Source organism: Lithobates pipiens, unplaced genomic scaffold, assembly GCF_037356315.1.
Source record: "Lithobates pipiens isolate NorthernLeopardFrog02 unplaced genomic scaffold, aLitPip1_a1.2 Scaffold_19, whole genome shotgun sequence".
NCBI lineage: Eukaryota > Metazoa > Chordata > Amphibia > Anura > Ranidae > Lithobates > Lithobates pipiens.
This window is the reverse complement of record NW_027507764.1, coordinates 493849950-493873859: the sequence shown is the minus strand read 5'-3', so window position 1 is coordinate 493873859 and position 23910 is coordinate 493849950. Positions and strand designations below refer to the sequence as shown.

General features: G+C 39.0%; 1 protein-coding gene across 7 annotated transcripts in view; it reads left to right on the top strand.

The window, feature by feature from the left end:
• Positions 1 to 21880, top strand: part of RUNX1T1 (RUNX1 partner transcriptional co-repressor 1) — a 208730-nt gene extending 186850 nt beyond the window's left edge. For 6 of the 7 annotated variants that reach the window (XM_077493015.1, XM_077493019.1, XM_077493021.1 and 3 more), the window contains 2 exons: positions 1189 to 1379; positions 15147 to 21880. In XM_077493015.1, the coding sequence (XP_077349141.1) occupies positions 1189 to 1379; positions 15147 to 15422 (467 nt within the window). In that variant the 3' untranslated portion in view covers positions 15423 to 21880. The remainder of the gene's footprint in view (positions 1 to 1188; positions 1380 to 15146) is intronic. The other variant, XM_077493016.1, reaches the window with a different exon arrangement.
• Positions 21881 to 23910: the final 2030 nt, after the last annotated feature.

Genomic DNA, 23910 nt, shown 5'->3' with positions numbered 1-23910 from the left:
AATCCAAAACTTTCACAATTTAAAAATGAAAAAAAAACAGCATAAAATAGGAAAAACCTCAACCCAGCAGGCCAGCACAATCTAATCAGTTCAATCAAAGTAAACACTTTATGTCATAGTCATATGCAGGTTTGTCTTCAAGAATAGGGAAAGCACCAACATAAAATGGTGCTTTGAAATTAAAACTGTAAACTCTCTTTTGTAATTCATTATTTTGTATAATTATGTTTAGTTTTACCATTAAATCCTAGTAGTTCATAATGACATGGTTTAAAAAAGGAGGTTTGAAGGAGGATATCTAAATATTTTCCAAGAGTATAGATTTTAGGTGAACACTTGGGGCTACCATACTGAAAGATGAGTGTTTGTAAGAAATTAAGTCAAGAAATATCTAATAAACAATGCTCACATTTATTAAAGTAATCATTTTTTTACATTACATTTGCAAACCTGTATTTTATTAAAATATTTCTTAAAGACAGTGAATCTATAATGTTTTGGGTAATTTTTCATGAACTGCTCATTGAAATATTTTTCATATTTGTTATTAAAATAAACATGCAAGACAGAATGCTTCCATGAAATTTTTTTAATTCTAGACTTTCTTATAACAAAAGGCTAGCAATTATTTAACCAATTGTTATGAGCAGACCTCATAGTCAGTATCAAATTACGGTACATAGACTGTTCACAGCATAGTAGTAAGTAAAACAAGACTAAACTTGTGGACCTACTTGCTGCAGGTGGATAATAATATGCGATTTTTCATATGTACTGTATAAAAAATATATTTTTGCTCACTTTTTAGGCCTTAATAATAATAAAGAAAAGATATAAATAAAAGCTATAGATTTATTTAATAGATGTGTATAGGCTATAGTTGCAATAAAAATAATGAATTTATATGTATTGAGTCTCTATTATAATTTGGACCTAATCATTTTTGTAAAGAGGAATATAAATAAATTCACATTCAGTCCATTGTTAGCTTTTTTTTTTTTTTTCTTTTAGTTTATTCTTGTAAACTGTCCTCAAGGGTGAGATTACCTTTATAAAGTAGGCAAGCTTTCACCATTACCTTTAAATACACATGAATAGCCAAGATAAGGTTCTTTCTTTTTTTCCACTCTTCCTTCTGGATTTTAGTCAATATGTGCATATTTTAGATATCTTTTATTTATTTTACAGAAGAAGCCGTAAACGAGGTGAAAAGACAGGCTATGACAGAATTACAGAAAGCAGTGTCTGAAGCAGAAAGAAAAGCCCATGAAATGATTACTACAGAACGAGCAAAAATGGAAAGAACGGTAGCAGAAGCAAAGAGGCAAGCTGCAGAGGATGCGTTGTCTGTTATTAATCAGCAGGAAGACTCAAGTGAGGTAAGACCCTCTGAAATGTATGCGCGTGCATTTTATTACGTTGCCGTGAATATTAAATAACAGGATTAGAATTTTGACTTGCATCTTTGAGTTATAAAAAAAAAATCAGCATTTTAAGACAAAATTTTTATTTAAATGTATAAGGGGTGATTTACTCAAGAAATAGGGCATGTTAACTTGAATTTTCACTTATCTTAGTGAATTAAGGTGAAGTTGCGCTGACTTCAGTCGTCCAAGCAGGTATATCCAGAACACAATGAACAAAGGCATTGCCTATTTTTTCTTGCACATGGTTGAGTATTCTTTGCAAAGTGAATTTTCACTTACATTCAAGTAAACCCCATAAATGGTTTAGTGAATCAACCCCATCATTTTTTTACTTTTTTTTTTTTTGTTTATCTCACTTAAATATAAGGGCAATATGTGTTTATACTGTGAGTATATGACTACTCATATTTTTCCATGTTTTCGTTTTTTTCCCCACAACCTTTTATCTTGGCCTAATAGGTCACAGGCATCCAAGAACTGTCATCTGTATAGGAGAAGGAAGGATACCCACAAATTGCTATTGCCTACTTATATTCAAAGGACAGAATAGTAGAAGGGGTGCTGATATGATTGCACCTGATAGTTGTCTGCTCTATCAGCTCTATAGACAACATTAACCACTTGAGATCCGCGCTATAGTCAATTGACGGCTACAGCGCGGATCTCCTTTTCCGGGACTACGTCTATTGACGTCGTCCCGTGTACGAGTGCCCTGCGCGCCCCCTGAGGGGCGCGCGCGGCACGCTCTGTGATCGGCGAGTCCATGAGACTCGCCTGATCACCGATCCGTGCAAGGGGTCGATCCCGACCCCTTATCACGTGATCAGCTGTCAGCCAATGACAGCTGATCATGTGATATAACGGAGCCGGTAATCGGCTATTAAAAAAAAAAGCCGATCACCAGCGGCCGTGATCGGGACATCAGTCCCGATCACGGCCAGCCCTGCTAGCGACCACCTGCCCCCTGACAGTGCCCACCTGCCCCCTGCAGTGCCCCACTTAATAAAAGTAAGTGCCCCCCTTCAGTGCCACCCAGCAGTGCCCATAGTGCCACCCAGCAGTGCCCACAGTGCCACCCAACAGTGCCACCCACAGTGCCACCCAGCAGTGCCCACAATCTGCCTCAAAGGTGCTGCACCCCAGTGCCGCCCATCAGTGCCCAGCAGTGCCGCCCATCAGTGCCCAGCAGTGCCGCCCATCAGTGCCCAGCAGTGCCACCTATCAGAGCCACCTATCAGTGCCACCTATCAGTGCCCATCAGTCCTATCTATCAGTGGTACCTATCAGTGCCCATCCGTGCCACCCATCCGTGCCACCCATCCTTGCCATCCATCCGTTCCATCTTATCTGTGCCCATCTTTGCCCATCAGTGCTGCCTTATCTGTGCCCATCGGTGCCGCCTTATCTGTGCCTATTAGTGCCGCCTTAACTATGCCTATCAGTGCCCACCAGTGCAGCCTATCAGTGCCCACCAGTGCAGCCTATCAGTGCCCACCAATGCAGCCCATCAGTGCAGCCTATCAGTGCCGCCTAATCAGCGCACTTCAATGAAGGAGAAAAATGACCCGTTTGCAAAATTTTATAACAACCTATTAAAACATGATTTTTTTTTTTTGCATCTTTTTTTGTTTGTTTAGCAAAAAATAAAACTCCGAGCTGTAACTAAATACCACCAAAAGAAAGCTCTATTTGTGGGAAAAAAATGATAAAAATTTCATTTGGGTACAGTGTTGTATGCCCGCGCAATTGTCATTCAAAGTGCATCAGCGCTGAAAGCTGAAAATTGGTCTGGGACTGAGGGGGGTTTAAGTGCCCAGTAAGCAAGTGGTTAAAACATAATTCCATGCTACATTGAACACTTGTTACCAAGTCAGATTTCTGTACCTATAAACATGCTTAAAGTAGAATTCCAGGTTTGTGATTTGTCATTTGAGCCTGGCCCAAAGTCAAATTAAACCTGGAATTCTTCCTTTGAGTGGAGTTCAACCCAAAAATGGAACTACCGCTTTAAATGAAAGTGACCCTCTGACATGCCAATTTGGCATGTCATTTTTTTTGGAGGGGGGGAGCGGATACCATCTTTGTAGGGGCATCCAGCTCCCACTTCCTCCTTGGGCTCCACGGAGCCAGAAGGAAGTTCACCTCTCCCCCTCCCTCCTTGCAATCTTCTAGGAGACGTCACAGGTCCCAGAAGATTGCTCGGTCAATCACATCTCACACATGTGCAGTGCGTGCCTGGCTGTGAAGCCCCAGCCGGGCGCCCACAGTCACAATGCTGGCGCCAAGGAGAGGAGGGGGAGAGGAGCAGGGCTTTGTTCGCCTGCATCGCTGGACCGTGGGACAGGTGAGTGTCAGATTATTTAAAAGTCAGCAGCTACACTTTTTCTAACTGCTGACTTTTATATGGGGGGAACTCTGCTATAAAATGGCTGTAAAGTCAGAAGGTTTTTTTATCCTAATGTATATCCTAATGTAATTTATCTGCATTAAGATAAAAAACCTTCTGTGTGTAGCAGCCCCTCTAATACCTGAGCCTGATCTTCCTCCAGTGATTTTGCACAATTGCCTCGGCCGTCTAGGACTGTCTCTCCTGATTGGCTAAAACACAACATCTGCGCCATTGGCTCCTGCTGCTGTCAATAAGTCAGTTAGCCAATCAGGAGAGAGAGGGGGTGGGGCCGAACCACGGCTCCATGTCTGAATGGACACACAGAGCTGTGGCTTGGCTCAAGAGCCCCCATAGCAGGCTGGTTTATGTGGGGGCACTCAACAGGAGGGAGAGCAAGGAGTGCCGAAGAGGGACCGAGAAGAGAAGGATCTGGACTGCTCTGTGCAAAACCACTGCAAGTATAACATGTTTATCATTTTTAAAGAAAAAAAGACAGACTTTGGGATCACTTTAAAGTGGTTGTAAAGATAAAAGGCCATTAGTTTCTGCTGCTTTCAGTCAAAACCTGGTGGGGCCAAGCTGGGTTATGTGTCTGAATAGATGCAAACAGTCTGGCTCAAGTCAAGCACGCACGAGTGCCCCATAGGAAGCATCTTCATATGGGGACACTCAGCAGATGGGAGGAGCCCAGAAGATGAGGCTCGGGAGCCCCTGTGGGTAAAACCATGGCACAGAGCATGTAAGTATGACATGGTAAAGTGTGATGCTTTATGGCTCTTGTCACTGGAGGCATGGAGATGAGACTTAAAGTGGAGGCCGTGCACTACTCTAAACTGCTTTACCATTGGGAGCAGCAAGTTGATTAGTGTGGCATACAGTAACCTAGTTCCATTTATTAATTCACCTAATTTCACCAGTAGGGAATTTTAATTGTGTTGTAAACAGGTAACACACATAGGTTTATTATCATGGGAGGAAGGTAATGTAAGGTCTTTCCTATATTCAGTGTACTGTATAGGCAGCCACAAATGTTTAAAGTTAACAGGTAATCAAATGGATTGAAGAGATGCAGTTTCTATTTGAACGTAGATTTCACTTATGTTGTCCATAGCACAATATGGTGGTTGCGCAGAGGCATCATTTGCCCATATGCCCTGCTTGTGTATTTTTATGACAGTTTTAAAGAATGCATCTAAGATGCCTATTAGACAAGTACTATAGCTGGAGAGTGCAAAATCAGTCTTACTTCTGCATAGAAACCAATCAGCTTCTAACCTCAGCTTGTTCAATTAGGCTTTGGCAATAAAACTTGGAAGCTGGTTGGTTTCTATGCACAAGTGAACCTGATTTTGCACTCTGCAGGATTAGTAAATAATCCCCTCGAGACTTTGTGTTTGGGCATCATGCAACAGTAACTATGTTCTCTTTTTGTATTTAGTATTTCTTCATGCCATTTCTGTCAGACCTGACCATTACTATAAAAGTCAAATCTTTTGAAGATCTGTTTTCCCAAAGTGAAGAAATATTAGGAAATCCAAACTAGCCAAGTGCTGACAGCCTTATCTGTATAGTGATTACTGTTTCTAATGATAAACCAAGGTTTTTTTTTTTGTTTTTTTTATTTTATAAAAGTTCAATATGGTGCATACACTGTACAGCCATAGCTTTATGACCACCTACCTAATATTGAGTAGGTTCTCTGTTACTGCCAAAACAGCCCTGACCCTTCGAAACATGGACACCACTAGACCACTGAAGGTATGTCTGGCACCAAGATGACAGTAGCAGATCCTTTAAGTCCTGTAAATTGCGGGCATCCATGGATTGGAATTGTTTTCCAGCACATTCCTCAGATGCTTGATTGGATTGAGATCTGGAGAATTTGGAGGCCAAGTGGAACTAGTTATATTGATACTAGTTATATTGTACTTGTTCAATCCATTCTTGAACCATTTGTGCAGTGTGGCAGGGCGCATTATCATTAAAGGGGGATTGCCATCAGGGATTAATTAAGTGGTATACTTGGTCAGCAGCAATGTATAGGTAAGTGGTACATGTCAAGTACTATCTACATAAATGGCAACATTTTCTAGCAGAGCATTGGCCAAAGCTTCACACTGCCTCTGCCGGCTTGCCTTCTTCCCATACTGCATCCTGGTGTAATTTCTTCCCCAGGTAAGTCACAAACATGCACTAGATAGAAAAGAACAGAATTTATTAGACCATGCCACCTTCTTCCATCGCTCTGTGGTCCCGCTCTGATGCTCACATGCTCCTTGTAGGTCCTCTTTGCTGTGGACTCGGGTCAGCATGGGCATCTTGACTGGTCTGCAGCTATGCAGCCCCATACACAACAAACTGCAATGCCAATTTTTTTCTTTTTTCAAAATATAAACTTTAAGGACAACATGTTTATTTGCTGCCTAACATATCCCATTAACTTTGAAGTGACATTAAAGGCTCATTTGAAAAACAATAACAAACATGCCATGCTTACCTGCTTTGTGCAGTGGTTTTGCACAGAGCGGCCCCGATCCTCCTCTTTTTGGAGTCAGTGTTCTTTAGATTTGTGCCCTAGGTCGAAAAGTGCCACGCATGCACAGAACAGAGCGGCACTCCAGCTGATTTCCCGATCAGCTGCAGTGACGTCACCATAGTGCATGCACACATCGTAGGAGCCTTATTTTGACGGGCACAATTGAAAGCTATGCAAAGAGCGGATGGGCACGGTAGTCATATTGAGCCTCGCTGTTGCAGGGTGGGTCGTGGCTTTGTTGAAGGGCGGGTTTTGTCTGTGTTGTAACCCGCTCTTAGACAGAGGCAAAACCCGCCATTCAACACACCAAACCCATCCTGCAACACAGACAAAAACTGACCTTGAGCATACTGTAAATCCGTGGCATAACAGCAAGGCACAATATGACAAATATGATGTCCCCCCGCTGTTTGCTTAGCATTCAATTGTGGTTGTCAAATGGTATCTCCCATTGAAAAATACCTCCTATGATGTGCGTGTTGTGCTATGGTGACGTCACACCACCTGATTGGGAAATCAGCTGGAGTGCCGTTCTGTTCTGTGCATGCACGGGCACAGAGGGGACAAATCGATATAACACCGGCACTCCTGGCTCCTCCTTTTCAGCCAGAGCCCCCAGTAGCAAACTGCTTGCTCCTGAGCACCCTTCTATGCATCCATCAGACACACAGCCTTGACTCGGCCCAGCCCCCCCGGGAACCAATGGCTCCCTCTACTGTCTCAGTCTATGAGGAATGAGAGACCCGGGAGAAGCTAAGCTCTTGTGCACATTGCTGAATCAAGAGGGAGCTCAGGTGACTATTAGGGGGGCACACAGAATATTTTTTACCTTCATGTATTAAATGCATGAAGGTAAAAAACCTTGAGCCTTTAAAACCAATTTTAAGATGTAATTGTAACAAGATAATCTATGTGAGTCACTTAACCTGTCAGTGGTCATAAAGTTAGGGCTGATTGATGTATGCTGCAAAAAAATTACGTGTTATGTTCTATTTCACTGCACACCTTTGTGCATGGGAGTTTATAAATATACATTCCTAGTGCATTTGGTCCTCTGAGAATTTGAAGGAATTTAAAGAAGTCCGGTGTGTGTGGGATTTTTTTTTCCCAACAGTAACAATATGAACACGCCACTTCTGTGCTTAATGAATGACCCCCTGGTTACTATTCTGACCCTGGTTTTCTACAATTTGGTGGTCTGTGTTTTTTTTTTTTTTTTCTGACAAAATAAACAGGCAGGATAAGAGATAATGAGCATGCCCCTCTCTTTGGCTGCAGACGCTGCCTGTAATTATTGTAATCCATAACACATTACTTGTATATAATAGACATGCTGGCTATGTATGAGTTTATTCTTCCTTTCATCTCTGTGTACCTGTATGTTTTTTGCAAGATTCTTTGTTCTTTTATCTCATGCATAAAAACACTTGTAAGGAAAGTGTTTTGTTATATTTTATATGAAGTAGCTTTATTCTGAAATCTAGTTCTGTGTAGGTGTTTTCTTAAGTGAGATTAGGATAAAAAACAATGCCATTGGCGACCATTATATTGTGTAGTCAGCACTAAACAGACTTGACAGCTTTTTCAACCTTTTTGACTCTGTATAAGATTTAGCCATATAAATATAACTCTGTGCTAAATTAACCACTTGACCTCTGGAAGATTTACCCCCCTTCTCGAGCAGGCCATTTTTTGCGATATGGCACTGCGTTGCTTTGACAATTGCGTGGTCGTGTGATACTGTACCCAAATAAAATTGTTGTCCTTTTTTTCCACAAATAGAGTTTTCTTTTGGTGGTTATTGATTACCCCTGTGTTTTTTATTTTTTGCTCTATAAATAAAAAAGCACCAATAATTTTGAGAAAAAAAAAACAATATTTTTTACTTTCTGCGCTAAAACATATCCAATAAAAACATGTAAAAAATCTAATTTCTTCATCAATTTAGGCCAAATGTATTCTGCTACATATTTTTAGTAAAAAATCCCAATAAGTGTATATTGATTGGTTTGCAAAAAAGTTATAGCGTCACACGTTTATGGGATACTTTTATTTATTTATTTTTACTAGTAATGGTGGCAATCAGCGACCTAAAGCAGAACTGCGATTTTGCAGTGGACAAATCTGACACCTAAGGCCGCGTACACACGGGCGGACTGTCTGTCCAACTTAGTCCGCTGAAACACATTTCAGCGGACAGTCCGCTCGTGTGTGGGCTTCAGCGGACTTTTTCAGCGGACTAAGTCTTTCGGAATTTCCGTAATACAGTCCGTCCAACTTTGGTTTCAGCGGACAGTCCGCTCGTGAGTAGGCAAGTTGGACGGACTAAGTATGGCGCATGCTCAGAAAGGATTTACACGGCCGAAGGTTGCATTGCAGTGTATTGGACGTCGTATTTCTAGTCCCGTCGTACGTGCTGTACACGTCATCGCGCAAGCTTTCGACGGACTGTCTGTTCATCGTGTGTGGTCAAGTCCGTTCATTCAAAAGTAGGACGGACTGTCCGTCGGATTGTCTGATGGACTTTTGACACCTTTTTGGGGACCAGTGACATTATTACAGTGATCAGTGCTAAAAATATACACTGTCACTGCACTAACGGCATTAGCTGGGAAAGGGTTAACATCAAGGACGATCAAAGGGTTAACTGTGTGCTTAGCTAATGTTTCACTGTAGTGGAGGAGATGCTTTTACTAGTGGAAGGCATGAATCTGTATTTCTGCTTCACAGGAACACAGGATCCATGCCTTCTGTACTGACAGAACGGCAATCTGCCTTGTTTACATAGGCAGACTGCAAATCTGTCAGTGTACCAAACGATCAGTCAGAGGACATTGGGTCGACGGGACCCGCTGATCAGCTCCCGCTGTGTAAAATCACAGCGGGAGCAAGCCGGAGGTGCCCACTCACGTCCAATACTCAGAGGTGCAGGATCACGTACTGTATATATACGTGATCCTGCACAGCACGGCCGCACTGTAGCATTAAATCTGCTATGGGACGGTTGGCAAGTGGTTAAAAGGAGATGGTCTGTTTAGTCCTCAGTCAATACAAGGAAGGCCTTATGCACAGCGTTTTGTTTTTTTTTAGCCTCTAAATGCTGATGCATTTTAGCCTATGGGTCCACATAGGCGTTTAGAGGCACGGGCGTGAAAAGGCAAAAAAAGGAACCCACTGCCAGCGCATCCAGAAGTATCAGCGAAAAACAAGCATGAAGCCTGTAAACGCATCTAAACATGCACTTGAGCTTTAATTAATTTCAGTGGCCAGAATAGCTGGCCAATGAAATGAATTAACGCCAAAGCGCCTACAAGCTCCAAGTTTTTTTTTTCTGCCAAAACACCACTGCCAGGAGGAAAGACCTAAGAAGTCAATGTGAAAAAGTGCAACAAGTACTTTCATCTCTTTAATGCTCACAGCTACCGCAAAATGGTAAGGTTTCAGTCCATGATACTTACTTTTTCTTTCTTTTTTTTTCTTTTTTTTACAAGTTTGAGTATTTACTATTATTTAGAGACCAAAATTTTGGCTTATGTTGACCCCCATTTTTTAATCGCCACAAAAGACTTGTCCCTTGAAGAGTACAGTATATAAGTAGTGCTGATTAAGGAATGTGTCAATAGCGCTGACTTCAATGGCATTCATAAAGAATATATTTTTGATCTTCAGAGCTGTTAAATCCTTTTCATGTGTCATGCTGCCCTGCCATGTGTTGCTGACATCAGAAAGTAGCAGCCTATATATACCTTTTGTTTCTCTAGTAGAATCATGTTCTTTTACATGAGGATTTGGGCTTTGTGGTTATATTGCCACCTAATGTATGAAAGCCATAGCTTGAATATAGCTGGTTTTATACATTTCTGTTCTTTATTTTTTGTAGAGTTGGCTTTTTATTGTTTAACCGATTCCCGACCAGCTCGTGTACATATACTGCGGCACAATGGCATATATATACGGGGTTCCTTTAAGAGCCGGTTTCTGCCAACCACGCGTGATCATGTTGCACGTGCACCAGCACAGGGATTTGTGTGTGTAAACATACAAATCCCTGTGCTGTTAGAGAAGTCATGTCGTTTGTGCCTAGTAAGTAGAAACAACGAAATGTCTCCTCTCCTGCTCAGTCCTATCCCTATACAGTTAGAACACACTGAGGGAACACACATTTAATCCCTCGATCGCCCACTAGTGTTAACCACTTCCCTACGAGTGTCATTTAAACAGAAATCAGTGCATTTTTATAGCACTGATTGCTGTATAATTGTCAATGGTCCCAAAAATGTGTCAAGTGTCCGATCTGTCTGCCGCAATGCCACAATACTGCTAAAAATCGCAGATCACCGCCATGAGTAGTAAAAAAATAATAATAAAAATACCATAAATCTTTCCCATAGTTTGTAGACGCTATAACTTTGTGCAAACCAATCAATATACACTTATTGCAATTTTTTTTTACCAAAAATATGTAGAAGAAAATATATTAGCCTAAACTGATGAATAATTTTTTTTAAAAAAACATTTTAGGGGATATTTATTATAGCAAAAAGTAAAAAATATAATTTTTTTTTTTCAAAATTGTTGCTCTTTTTTGTGTAAAGTGCAAAAAATAAAAAACGCAGAGGTGATCAAATAGCACCAAAAGAAAGCTCTATTTGTGGGAAAAAAAAGGATGGAAATTTTGTTTGCACGGTCATGCAATGCTGTACCCAATTACCAGTTAAAGCAAAGCAGTGCCAAATTGTAAAAAGTGCTGTGGTCAAGAAGTGGTTAAAAAAACATCAATCATGGCCTACTAGATCTGATATCGTGGTCAATATACAAAAAAGAAAGCCAGCCATATTATACATTTTCTACTTGTTTATTAAGCCAATATGTTTTTGGATTGCTGGAGAAAAAAATGTACAAATGCAAAGGGATAAAAATAAAAAAAAAGGGATAAAAATTAAAAAAAAAATCTAATTTAGGACCAACTTTACCCAAGGTAGCAGTTATGAGTAAGCCACCGCATTGCATCATTACACCATTTCAGATTAATATTCTCTCTCAAAGATCAACCGTGTATTGCATACTACATACTGCATAAGCTACTGAGCAATCTAAAATAAGATTATCATGTTTTGTAATTTAGGCATTCAAGCATTGGTTACAAACTCCAATTTGAAAACTGTACAAGGAATAAACTGGCATACAGCTCCAGCACCAAAGTGTTGCTGTGACTTAATAGAGCTAGAATTTAATTTGTTGCAGATTTTTGTGGGGATGAAAGACCCTTGCTGGATCACTATTTGCCCAGAGTTTCATTTTAATGCACAGCAGATGAGTTCCCAAAGACAAAAGGAACTGATTTGCAACATCTGAAAGTTTCTCAGGAAGAGTCAAATGGAAGCAAACCACACCATTGCAGGAATCAAATGTGACCAGCACATAATTGGCTTGGCTTCTTGATGTTAACAAGTCAAATAGTGATGAACGTATTTGTACACATTCAATTGGGTCTTTGATCTGTGACATAAATACTCCACTCACATATATTGAGTCTCCTGATCACAACTGTTTGTTTTTTTTGGGCACAGACTACAATTTAATTTATATGATCATTTTAATTTAGTAAAAATCACTTTTCCTATTTTTTAAATCTATGGCAAGAGTTATTGTTCTCTTTCTATGTTCATGCAGCAGTAAAGTCGGTTATGGGTGAACCCTCAACGGTAAATAGGTCCCCTGTATACTTATCTCTTTATCTCTTTGTAAAGTCCACCAACTAGATTCACAGGAGTTTACTTAACCCTTTTGCATTTGGCTTAAAGTGGTTGTAAAGTCATACAGAGATTATTGCCAGTCCCTCTGTTCTACAAAGCTATACAACATTGAGTACTTGTTTGTTTAAAATTATGCCTCTAAATACTTTTTTTTTAGATTGGTTCTCTTTGATCACATGACCTCCGGCCGCTCTCCTCCTCCATTCCAAGGGCTACAGTGGGAGGGGCTGACATCCCCTTTGGGGTCAGCCAGAAGGTCACTTGACCGATGTGCTGTCCGCTCAGCCCCTCCCTTTGTAGCCTTTGGAATGGAGGAAGAGAGCTGCCGATCTAAAAGAAGGTATTTAGAGGCATAATTTTAAACAGACAAGTACACAGTGTTATATAGCTTTGTAGAATAAAGGGGCTGGCACTTACCCTTCTTTGATTGTATTGCCAGCTACTAATAGCGGCAGGATGGGAGGGGCAGATTTGTTTATCAGCTCAGACACAGGAGCTGACAGGCAGGGAGGGAGGGGGAGAGAGGAGAGCAGAAGGATGATGGAGGCACGTAAACTGACCATGGTATCATGTATCAGCAGCCATGATTACAATGGTCAGTTTACATAGGGGTGACACAGGAACAGGTACGATCAACCAGTTTTTTTAGAACATAGAGGGAGACAAATAACACAGGACACACACTATACTGTGCATACTGCTTTAAAGGAACAGTTAGTTGTTATAGTTATCATAGCATACTGTATATGAAAGTGTAGAACTGTTTTTTGTCTTTCCTTGGCATCGAAAAACACTCACTCTATACTACCAGCATTGGTATTTGGGTACAGAAAACCAAGATACCATGTTTGATTTTCTTGTTGTATCATATATTGATTGATATTGATATTAGGCTTAAGTCAGACACGTATTGTACATAAGTGTCTGACTCATGCCTAATATCATTGAGACTTGCAATAAGTGGGAAGGAGACCTGATCACTAGTACTAGATGACACAAATACCTTATAATTTAATACCTTTTGAATATAAAGTACAACTTGTAAATCCAAATTTGAATATAACTTAATTTTGTTAACACAGATTGTATTATCGTACATCTCTCATATTTTAATATAACATATTTTCTGCAAAAGTACACGTTCTGTGCTATAGTCTTGCCAGTATACCAATAGAAAAGGCCCATTGTTGTGTCTTTGTCCTCTTAAACACTACACTGTAGTAAAAGTAAACATATCCTGAATCCATTTGTAGTGTGCAGTAATAGGTTTTGACATCTCTGAAACGCAGCTAAGTTTAGACAACGCAAACCTGGAACCAGAAGGATTGAATTAAAACCAGGTGATGCCAGACATCCAGTCTACAACCTGAACGTTTAACTACCAAAAAACATCTGTTTCTGTGTTTGGAAAGTTTTTTTTCTTTTCTGAGATATTTTGAAGTGTTTTCTAAAGATGGGAACAATTTTAGAAAATAAAAAAAAATCCCTGCACATGCATTTGTAATTATCTGGTTGATTCTGTATATTCCATGCTTTTGAATGGAGCCACATATGATTTTAATCTGATGGAGCCAGTATGTTTTGGACAGATCCCATATTTCCACATGGCCAACTTTCCAGTACTTTCCAAAGTCTGAATATACTATAGTTTTATAGGCAGATACAGATGCTCTATTTAAGGAAATCAAATTATATTCATGTTTGGATTTGATTTTTTCTTTTTTTAATGTCTAGAACTTGCTAAGGTTCGCAGTATCCTTTCATTTTAAAAATGTAACTCACTCATTTTATCTGTATAACTGTTGAAATGTACATTTGATATTCAAATGCTGATCATTTTTTAGTTGCTAAAAAGTAGTGAATTCTCCAAGACAGCAATTGGTATCCATTAAAGTGGACTTTTTCTGGGAGGCCCCGATCTTTTTATCCCCTGGTAAAAAGAAACAATGAAAAAAAATTGGAGGATTTAATGATTGAAGCCATAGCATCAGAGAAATTTTGACCGCATGAATCCGCCCCTGTCAATCGGGGTTCTGCAGTCACAGGCTGACAACAGGACTGAAGGCATGCAGAATGTTGGCACAGCATCCTGTTGTTCCTAGTGTGGTTGAGAGTATGTTGTGCTTACAATGCTACCTTGGGATTTGTTGTCAGTCCAACACAAGAAGTGCTGAAAGATATTAGCAGAATCGCACGGTTATTACAAAAGCAAAAAATAGCATTTGAGTTTACATGTTTAAGCTATAAGTATTTGTATTAGGTTTACATTCTCGTTAGGTTTACATTCTCATTAGACTAATATAGGTACTAAATGAGTCAAAAGGACTTTTATATCAGAATTAGTGGTCTTTCTGTTATTGGAATTCCTTCATTAGCCTTTAGTGGACATCAAAGTACTCTCTTTTTTCTGGCATCAGACGTAACTACATTTTGTGATACTAAAATGTTCCTGATATATACTGATCGTAGTGACCCTTAGAACCAAAGGAACCTGTCTCTAAGTCATCCTTTTATATATATATATATATATATATATATATATATATATATATATATATATATATATAAAATGAATTCTTATACAAAGAGCAGAGCAATACTCTTCCATCTTTCATTTCTAGTTACTTTTATCATAGCTTCTTTGAAAACTTTCAGTGAAGTTAGGCAGATGATTGAAAGATGATAAAATATCAAATGTATTTTATAGACCTAAAACTAAGTCACTTGAAAGAAAAAACTTGCAATTATGTTTTTTTTTCTTCTTCTTGAACATGAACATGCTTTTGCTGGTAGCGTTTTCTGTCATCTGCTGCTGAAAAACCAGAGCAGATTGTTTACATAGCATTTTGCAATTTCACTATAATAAGGCAAATTCAGTGGATTTGCACAAATGTCTCACCATGTGTTCAGAACACATTTCGTACTTTTTCCACCTGTGCTTGTAATTTACAGTTCGTTTAATGTTACTCTTTGAGGCAATGAATATAGTTAGGCTATTAAATATTCTAACAGAATATTTGGTTGTTTCCATTCTTCAGAGTTGCTGGAACTGTGGACGGAAGGCGAGCGAAACTTGCAGCGGCTGCAACACCGCCCGGTATTGCGGATCTTTTTGTCAGCACAAAGACTGGGAGAAACATCATCACATCTGTGGACAGACTATTCAGGCCCAACAGCAAGGGGAGACACCAGCAGTCAGTTCCTCGGTTACACCCAGCAGTGGCGCAGGAAGCCCCATCGACACACCACCAGCAGCCACACCACGGTCTACCACTCCTGGCACACCATCCACCCTAGAGACTGCTGCCCGTTAAAAGAAAAAAAAATACTGATAAACTTAATTCTTTAAAAACTTTAAAAACTCAATGAAACCAAGTCCTCATACTCAGATATTCAAAGATGTAAAGAAGAACTATCCTAATTCAGTGCTACAATAACCATGAACTACTTTTACCTTGAGGTAGTAATAAAAAAAAAAACGTGAAGGCCAGTAACGGGTCACAATAACTTCTTAAAAAATCAAAGATATCTTTTCATTAGAAAACTGAGAGTACAAAATATAACACAATGTTAAAATTGACCTCTTCCCTGGTATTTTTCAGTAGCTGGGATTTTAAACTAGATGACCTCATTAACCGATGCTTTACCAAACAGCGAACCAAGAGATTGCTAACTGCTGTTGAGAGCAAAAAAATAAATGGAAAATGCTAACGTGAAAAACAAAATTACATTGTTCTTTCTAGCGATGAAGGAGAAAGGAAATGGTGACAAAACCTCCTTAAGGGCATGAGTCGAATATGGCAGTAGACAGTTAACAAGATAAGGAATGGCATCCAAGGGAAACGGACTGATATTTGAAGACCCGCTACAAAACCTGCAGATGTGCAACAGATTGGAAAGAAACGCAGATGTTCTTCTTAAGTACAATAATATCCAGGTCAACAATACATAAGATGATTTGCAGCGGGTTGTGTGATTACAGCAGCAGCGAAATACCATCATGGAAAGGCTTCCTTTAAAAAGGGACGGTCTCATCGTATTATTAAGTAGCAAGCTGGCAATCATGACACCAAGCAGTTGCCCCAAAAATAAAAAATAAAACTTTTCAAAGTTTAATCATTTTTGCAAAGTTCCACAGAGACAATCGGGTCTATTCTAATATTTTTTTTATCAAAACAACAAAACAATTAAAAAAAATGTATACATAGTGGCTTCAGCTCCAGCCCGCATTTCAAAAAAAAAAAAAAAATTCCATCCCATACTCTTTCACTTAAAAAAAAAAACCTAGTAGTTCTCTCGGTGTTTAAAACACTCCTGTCCTGTGAGGTTCCCCAATGGTGTTTTTTCTTGTAAATGTGATGGACAAATGTGAATATGCATTGTAGTTTTAACCATGCCCACATTTAATCTCTTTATTCTTAGCTGGTGAGATAAACTGTCTCTTTCTATGCTGCTTTTATAACTGTATATGTAAGTGATACTTCTCTAGTAGTTACAAACAGCCCTTTTTATTTCATCTTCAGAAAAAGAAAAATTTTACGCTATCTACCGGAGCTGCTAATTCACTCTGTTATATGATTTTTTTTATGTCCTAAAACTAGCATGCTTCACGGAATGCTAACCTATCAGTGTTTTTGTAGGAGGGATGTACATAAATGTATTTTTGCACTGTCATAATGATTCCCTAGGCATGCATTATTTTGGCAATCTCCTTTTTAAATACTCGAGAACCACATCATTGATCTGTTTGCATAAAACCATAGTGATTTTGTATTTTTTTTTTTTTTTTTTGCATTTTTTTTTTGCATTTTTTTTCTAGTTTTTGAATTATTTAAGATTCACAAATAGAGATTTTTTTTTTATACAAAAAACAAAAAACAAAATTTCACTTAAGTGTTAAAAAGGCAGTGCATGTGTATTGCTGTAAAACATTGTATTTCTAATTTTTACAATGACAAATTAGATTTCCAAATGCTGAGGTGTAGATTGACGGCTTTAACTGCTGAATGTCAGGTCATAAAGTGTTCTGCATAAAGGGAAGTCAGCCAAAGACTGATCTTAAGGACCAAAATTTTTTTTTTTTTAAAGTACCAATAATAATATTCCAAAAGATCAGATGATTAAACTTGTCAAATAAGGTTTAGTGTAAATTGAATGACCCTTTTTGTTGTCCAGTGTCCAGACAAGAATTTACAGATAATGATCACTGTTTTAGCTAGATAAGGAAATATTTACATCAAGCTTGAAGCTGACCTAAACCCAATCACTAAAAGCTTTAACATGTTAATGCCATTTTAAAAGTTGCAGCTTTCATTAAAAAGAAATACCTTGTGAGCGAGACGTGAAGGCCCTTGTTCAGGCATTTCCTGTTATGGGGTGACAGCTGTTTCCCAGTTGGATGATCTGCACTCTACCACATGTACCCCTGATATTGACTAAACGTGGCACTGCTGGCACATTATGAAGGCATGGTCCTCCATTGTCACTATCAAAAAGCTGGACCAAAGTAGTGTTGTGTAGGTGATGCTGAAACAAATGCATGGTAGTGTATAGAGATCGGCACCGAGAGGCAAAAAATGATGAAAAAAGGTGACAACAGTATTTTATTAAATACATTTTTTTTTTTTTATATACATTGTTTTAGGAAACTAGGGGTCGTCCAGTCAGGGTTTAGAACTACTTAAAGCCTAAACTTTATTTCCCCAAAGAACAAAACCAAAAAATTAGTCACACTGAAAATGAAGTTGTGGCCTGGTTTGTACTTTCATATAATAACTGTACTAAAACGCATAGTTACAGACCCCTGGGCGAAGTAGAAAAAACACCAAATAGATCCCCCTAGCCTAAATGATCCTTTCCTAGCAACAGTGGAAGAATTGTGCTTAAATCTCTGTAAATTAGCTACACAAGGAAGTCTGATCTCTAGACAAAATGAGTGCGGGGCAGGGGAGTGTATGGGGCATAACAGCTTCTCTACAAAATATGAGCAAGGTGCTTTATTTCCTGTATACCAGGATGTCTTGCTACAATTCAGGATTTTTTTATAATATATTTTTTTCAAAAATTGTAGTCCCTGTGGTCATATAATGTAGGTCATAAAATAAAAACAAAAGGGCATTTAGTGACTGTAATTAAGATTTAATACCCCTGTTTAGTCGAGTATCCATAGAATGCTACAAGAGGATTGCTATAGGTCCTAAGCAAGCACTACAATGCTATAGGCCCTAAGTAAGCACTTTTGTGTCATGTTGATCCCAGTTTTAATGTCATAGGCCTTTGCATAGCACACCATTATGTTTTGTCGTAGTGTTTATTATCATTGCTACAGCTTTATTAACACAACACATCCAAATATAATGTTCTTATATGTATCGTTATTAGGAATCTGAAATATTCCCAGTTGCTGTGGTGCTTGAAATTGTATCAGCATTTTAATTAAGCTGCCATAATGCTCTTTAAACCAGATCTAGGGTGCTGCACTGGTGTTGTTTTTATGAATGCATTTGCATACTATTGCAGTGTTCCTTGATGTCAAATTGGGGTTTATTTTCTAAAGTTAGAGAGTGCAAAATTAGTCACATTTCTGCATAGAAACCAATCAGCTTCCAACCTTAGCTTGTTCAATTAAGCTTTGGTAATAAAACCTGGAAGCTGATTGGTTTCTATGCTGAACTGTGACTAATTTTGTACTCTCTAGCTTTAGTAAATAAACCCCATTGCCATGCACAGATCTGGATTTATATTTCTTGCCTCTGCTAGACCAACTGTCTTGTTCCCCCCTCCATCCTACCTCTGTGGAATGGCTAGCTTTTAAATAGCACTAAGCACGATCAGACACCATAGCTACACATAGTGCACTGGGGTTGAATTACTAAAGGAAAATAGACTGTGCACGTTTGAAAGTGCAATTGCACTCTGCAAGTGCATATGCTCAAGAGCTTAGTAAATGAGGTAAAACTTTATTTTTTTTACAAAGAATACCCAATCACATGCAATGAAAATAAAAAAACAGCATTTTTGCTTTACAGAATTGGATGATGGAAGTCAGAAGAGCTCCCCCTCATTTGCTAAGTTCTGCAACAACAGCACTTTAAAAATTTCACTGTCTATTTTCCTTTAGTAAATCAACTCCACTGAGATGGTTTAGAGAGAATAAAAGTAATAGCAATTGACCACTAGAAGAGTTGGAAAAAGTCTTCTTATGGCCCATACACAACCAAACCGTGGATTTTTGTAAGAAGGATGTTGGCTCCGAATTTTCTTGCATGCGCACGGTCACACAAATGTTGGACAACAATTACGAACGTAATGATGTACAAAATGTACGTGATATCTCCATTCATAAGACCGAGTGCTTTCAGCTCGTATTTGATTCCGAGCACGCGTGAAATTTTGTGCGACGGACTTGTACGTGTACATGCGATCGGAAAGTCTGACAACAACGTTTTGTCTGCGGAAAATTTGAGAACCTGCAAGCCAACAGTCTGAGGCCGCGTACACACGGGCGGACTGTTCGCCCAACTTTGTCCGCTGAACAGTGTTTGGGCGGACAGTCCGCTCGTGTGTGGGCTTTCAGCGGACAGTTTCAGCGGACAGTTGGACGGACAAGGTCTTTCGGAAATTCCGAAAAACTGTCCGCTGAAACCTTGTTTGAGCGAACAGTCCGCCCGTGTGTAGGCTTGTTCGTCAAACAAAGTTGCGCGCATGCTCAGAAAGGATTTTCACGCCGAAAGCTATAATGCAGTGTATAGGACGTCGTATTTTTCGTCCCGCCGTACGTGCCGTTCACGTCATCGCGCACGGTTTCAACAAACTGTTCGTCCGTCGTGTGTGGCCATGTCCGTCCATGCTAAGTTTGAGCGGACTGTTTGCCGAAACTGTTGGACGGACAAAGTTGGGCGAACAGTCCGCGCGTGTGTACGCGGCCTGACAACAAATGTTCGATAGAGCATACACACAGTCGGGCTTTCAGCCAACAAGCTCACATCCAACATTTCCCATCGGAAAATCTGACCACGTGTATGTGGAATTGCACTACTAACAGTTTGATTCTATGTGTATAGACCCCAAGTGGATACTCTGTGAGTATGCATTACACTATACAACCAACAAAAACACTGTGTAGGACAGCAATAATGAGAAGCTGCCTGGATGACACTGGCAGGCAATCTTCAACATTTTATTATAAACAAGAACAAGTTACTGTCAGCAAAATGAGGAGTGGGTGTCACTGTGTTATCTTTGGTAAATTTGCCACCCTTGGACCTAGCATTGTACACTTTCTCACATTCATTGCTATGGTGCTTTTAAATGCAGCGCTGGTATATCCCACTTCCAATACCATGGCATCCCAAAACCCACTGTGATGTTGCTCTGTGACCTGCTTCTGCGAAAACTCCCATAGACATTGTCATTGAGCCTTTAGTAGATGCCTTGCACTTAGAAACATGGCTATGGCTATACATTTCTAGAATGAGCACATTTATCAGTGAACTCTTGTCTGTACGTGACACTGGATAATCCTTTCTATTAGAGCTCTTGTGCATTCAGAATAGGAAGGAATGGCCAAACCCCAAAAATACTTACATCTATAAGTCATCTGTCAATCAATGTAAGCTGTTTAGTAATGGAGCAGCTTGTTTTTTTCTGTGTTGATCATGGGTTAGTAACAATATGTCTAATTTTTTAAATTCAGGGCACCCTGAGTAACACCAGATACTTCCTCCCCTCCTCCCAACTCTAAACTCTCTCTATATCCTCCTCTTCCCCCCCCCCCTCCTCTTTTTTTTTGCTCCTCTTTTGCTACAAACTCCTCAGTGGCAAAAAGTTTCACTCTACCTCTGACAGCATGTATATTGCACCAGTAGCTATCAAAACTGGTCTAGACAAACCAAATGGGCACAAAAACAGGATACCAAAAGCAAAGCTCATACAGCTGCAAACCATATCACTTCTTGGTAACAAAGCAGACCTCATTAACTTAAAGAAAAAAAGTTACTTTCCTTTTTTGCTTGTCATTTATATGCAGGCTATGTGAGAATATAATTTGTAAGTATAACACATTAAAAGCTAAGAAAAAAAAAGCTAGCTTTATTGGAAATATCTAAATGGTGGTCGCTGATAGGTTTAGGGCACCCTCGCTCTTGCCCCTTCTTTCTACTTCCTCCCAATCTGTCTCTTTAACCTTGTCACAGGGCTGTGTGATGGGGTTGCCTGTTGTCTTGTTTTCTTACTTTAAAATTTTTTCAGATTTTTAAGCTTTAATTTTGTGTAGGTGCATGTCTTGGGGATTTAAAATACAAGGCTGGTTTACTAATGCAAAGCATGCCGAAGTCTGGAATACTTAAAGTTGGGGTGGGGTGGGCAAAAGTGACTCCGTGTTGTCCGAACTCTTCAAAGGACAGTAAAACAAATTGGAGACTGTTGAAATGCAGATCTGAAGTACTTTTTCAAAGAAAAAAAATATTATTTTATTTTGGGTTCTGCAACGTTATTGTGAAAATAAAAAAAATAAAAAGTTGTTGTGCAATACTTAATTCAGACATGTACCACAAGTGGATGGTAGACTAACACTGGGTGCAAAGGGGATAGACATCATGCTTTCGTCGGCATAATCTTGAGCTTTTAGGTCTACTATGTCTGAAATGTGGGTTCTTGTTTATTCTTTTCCTTTAGTTGGACTGTATTGTATGGTCTGTCAACCTGTGAATCTTTAAAGTATGATTCAGGTATTGTTGTATTCTTTACTGTGTAATAAAAACGTGAAAAACAATTGTTTTTTTATATTCTATATAAGTGCTGTGCTGTGCTCCAGAAAAACAAAATCAAAACATTCGAAACAATGTATATATATTTCTCTCAGAAGGTGAAAAAAGCAAACCTACCACTTACAATGCAAAAAACACCTTGTGGCGCTACAAAAACTACACACTGTTAGATAGCAGTGTGCTATGATAACCAAAACTACACAACGTGAAAATTATAAACACATGTGCATAAATATAATCAACAATAAAATAAATCGTGATTAAATAACAAAAAAATGCAATCAAAAAAATAATCGCACAAAAGTGATACAGTGAATATGTGACAAAAGATAAATATAAGAAATGAACACAATAACAAATAGTGCTCTAATGAAGATGTGCAGTTCCAAAGTAAATTAGATTGATCTTCAATCAAATACAATTATTGAGGAGCAATAACCGTAATGATGGCAATAGTTCAAAAAAAAGAATTCAAGTGAACATTCTGTAACCAAGTGTCCATCAAACGCAGAACCTCCACCGCACCCTTGGTGTTAGTGCCCCCCTTGTTCAGAACACTCACCAGCAGTATTGCCCAGCACTCTCGTGTCGGGCAAAAAACGCTTATAGTGTATACAGATGATGACTATTTCTCCAAGCCACTTCTTATGAAAACTTCGCAGGCAGAGGATAATCACTTAATATCTCAGAGTTACCTCAGGGAGACAAAAGAAACTTCCCATAGTGCAACATTGCAAAACAATTTTTAATCTCAATAAAACGTTCAATTAAAATCACACTCACATGGATCCAATTAAAAACAGGCACTTCAAATAGACAATCCACTGGTCAATTCAAAGATCCTTCACTCATAGGCATTGGTGAGTACACTGGAAGCAAGCTAAGTTCATATCACATAGCACCGTCTCTACACAAGGCCTTGTGTAGAGACGGTGCTATGTGATATGAACTTAGCTTGCTTCCAGTGTACTCACCAATGCCTATGAGTGAAGGATCTTTGAATTGACCAGTGGATTGTCTATTTGAAGTGCCTGTTTTTAATTGGATCCATGTGAGTGTGATTTTAATTGAACGTTTTATTGAGATTAAAAATAGTTTTGCAATGTTGCACTATGGGAAGTTTCTTTTGTCTCCCTGAGGTAACTCTGAGATATTAAGTGATTATCCTCTGCCTGCGAAGTTTTCATAAGAAGTGGCTTGGAGAAATAGTCATCATCTGTATACACTATAAGCGTTTTTTGCCCGACACGAGAGTGCTGGGCAATACTGCTGGTGAGTGTTCTGAACAAGGGGGGCACTAACACCAAGGGTGCGGTGGAGGTTCTGCGTTTGATGGACACTTGGTTACAGAATGTTCACTTGAATTCTTCTTTTTTTTTGAACTATTGCCATCATTACGGTTATTGCTCCTCAATAATTGTATTTGATTGAAGATCAATCTAATTTACTTTGGAACTGCACATCTTCATTAGAGCACTATTTGTTATTGTGTTCATTTCTTATATTTATCTTTTGTCACATATTCACTGTATCACTTTTGTGCGATTATTTTTTTGATTGCATTTTTTTGTTATTTAATCACGATTTATTTTATTGTTGATTATTTTTATGCACATGTGTTTATAATTTTCACGTTGTGTAGTTTTGGTTATCATAGCACACTGCTATCTAACAGTGTGTAGTTTTTGTAGCGCCACAAGGTGTTTTTTGCATTGTAAGTGGTAGGTTTACTTTTTTCACCTTCTGAGAGATATATTTAAGTTTTTAAGTGGCAGCTGGGGGGAGGGGGAGTTTGAGCGCTGGGATGATATACTAATCGGGAGGTCATTGATAGTGTATCTTGAGTTTTTTCTAATGTATATATATTACATCAAACACGATGATGCTAAATTGCAAAATATAACCACTCCAACGATTCAGTACCAGACCGTCACAAATTCATAAATTCAATATTCATGATAAATCACTCACCGGACACTTTATAAGGTCCACCTTGCTACTACCAGGTTAGACCGCCCTTTGCCTTAAGAACTTC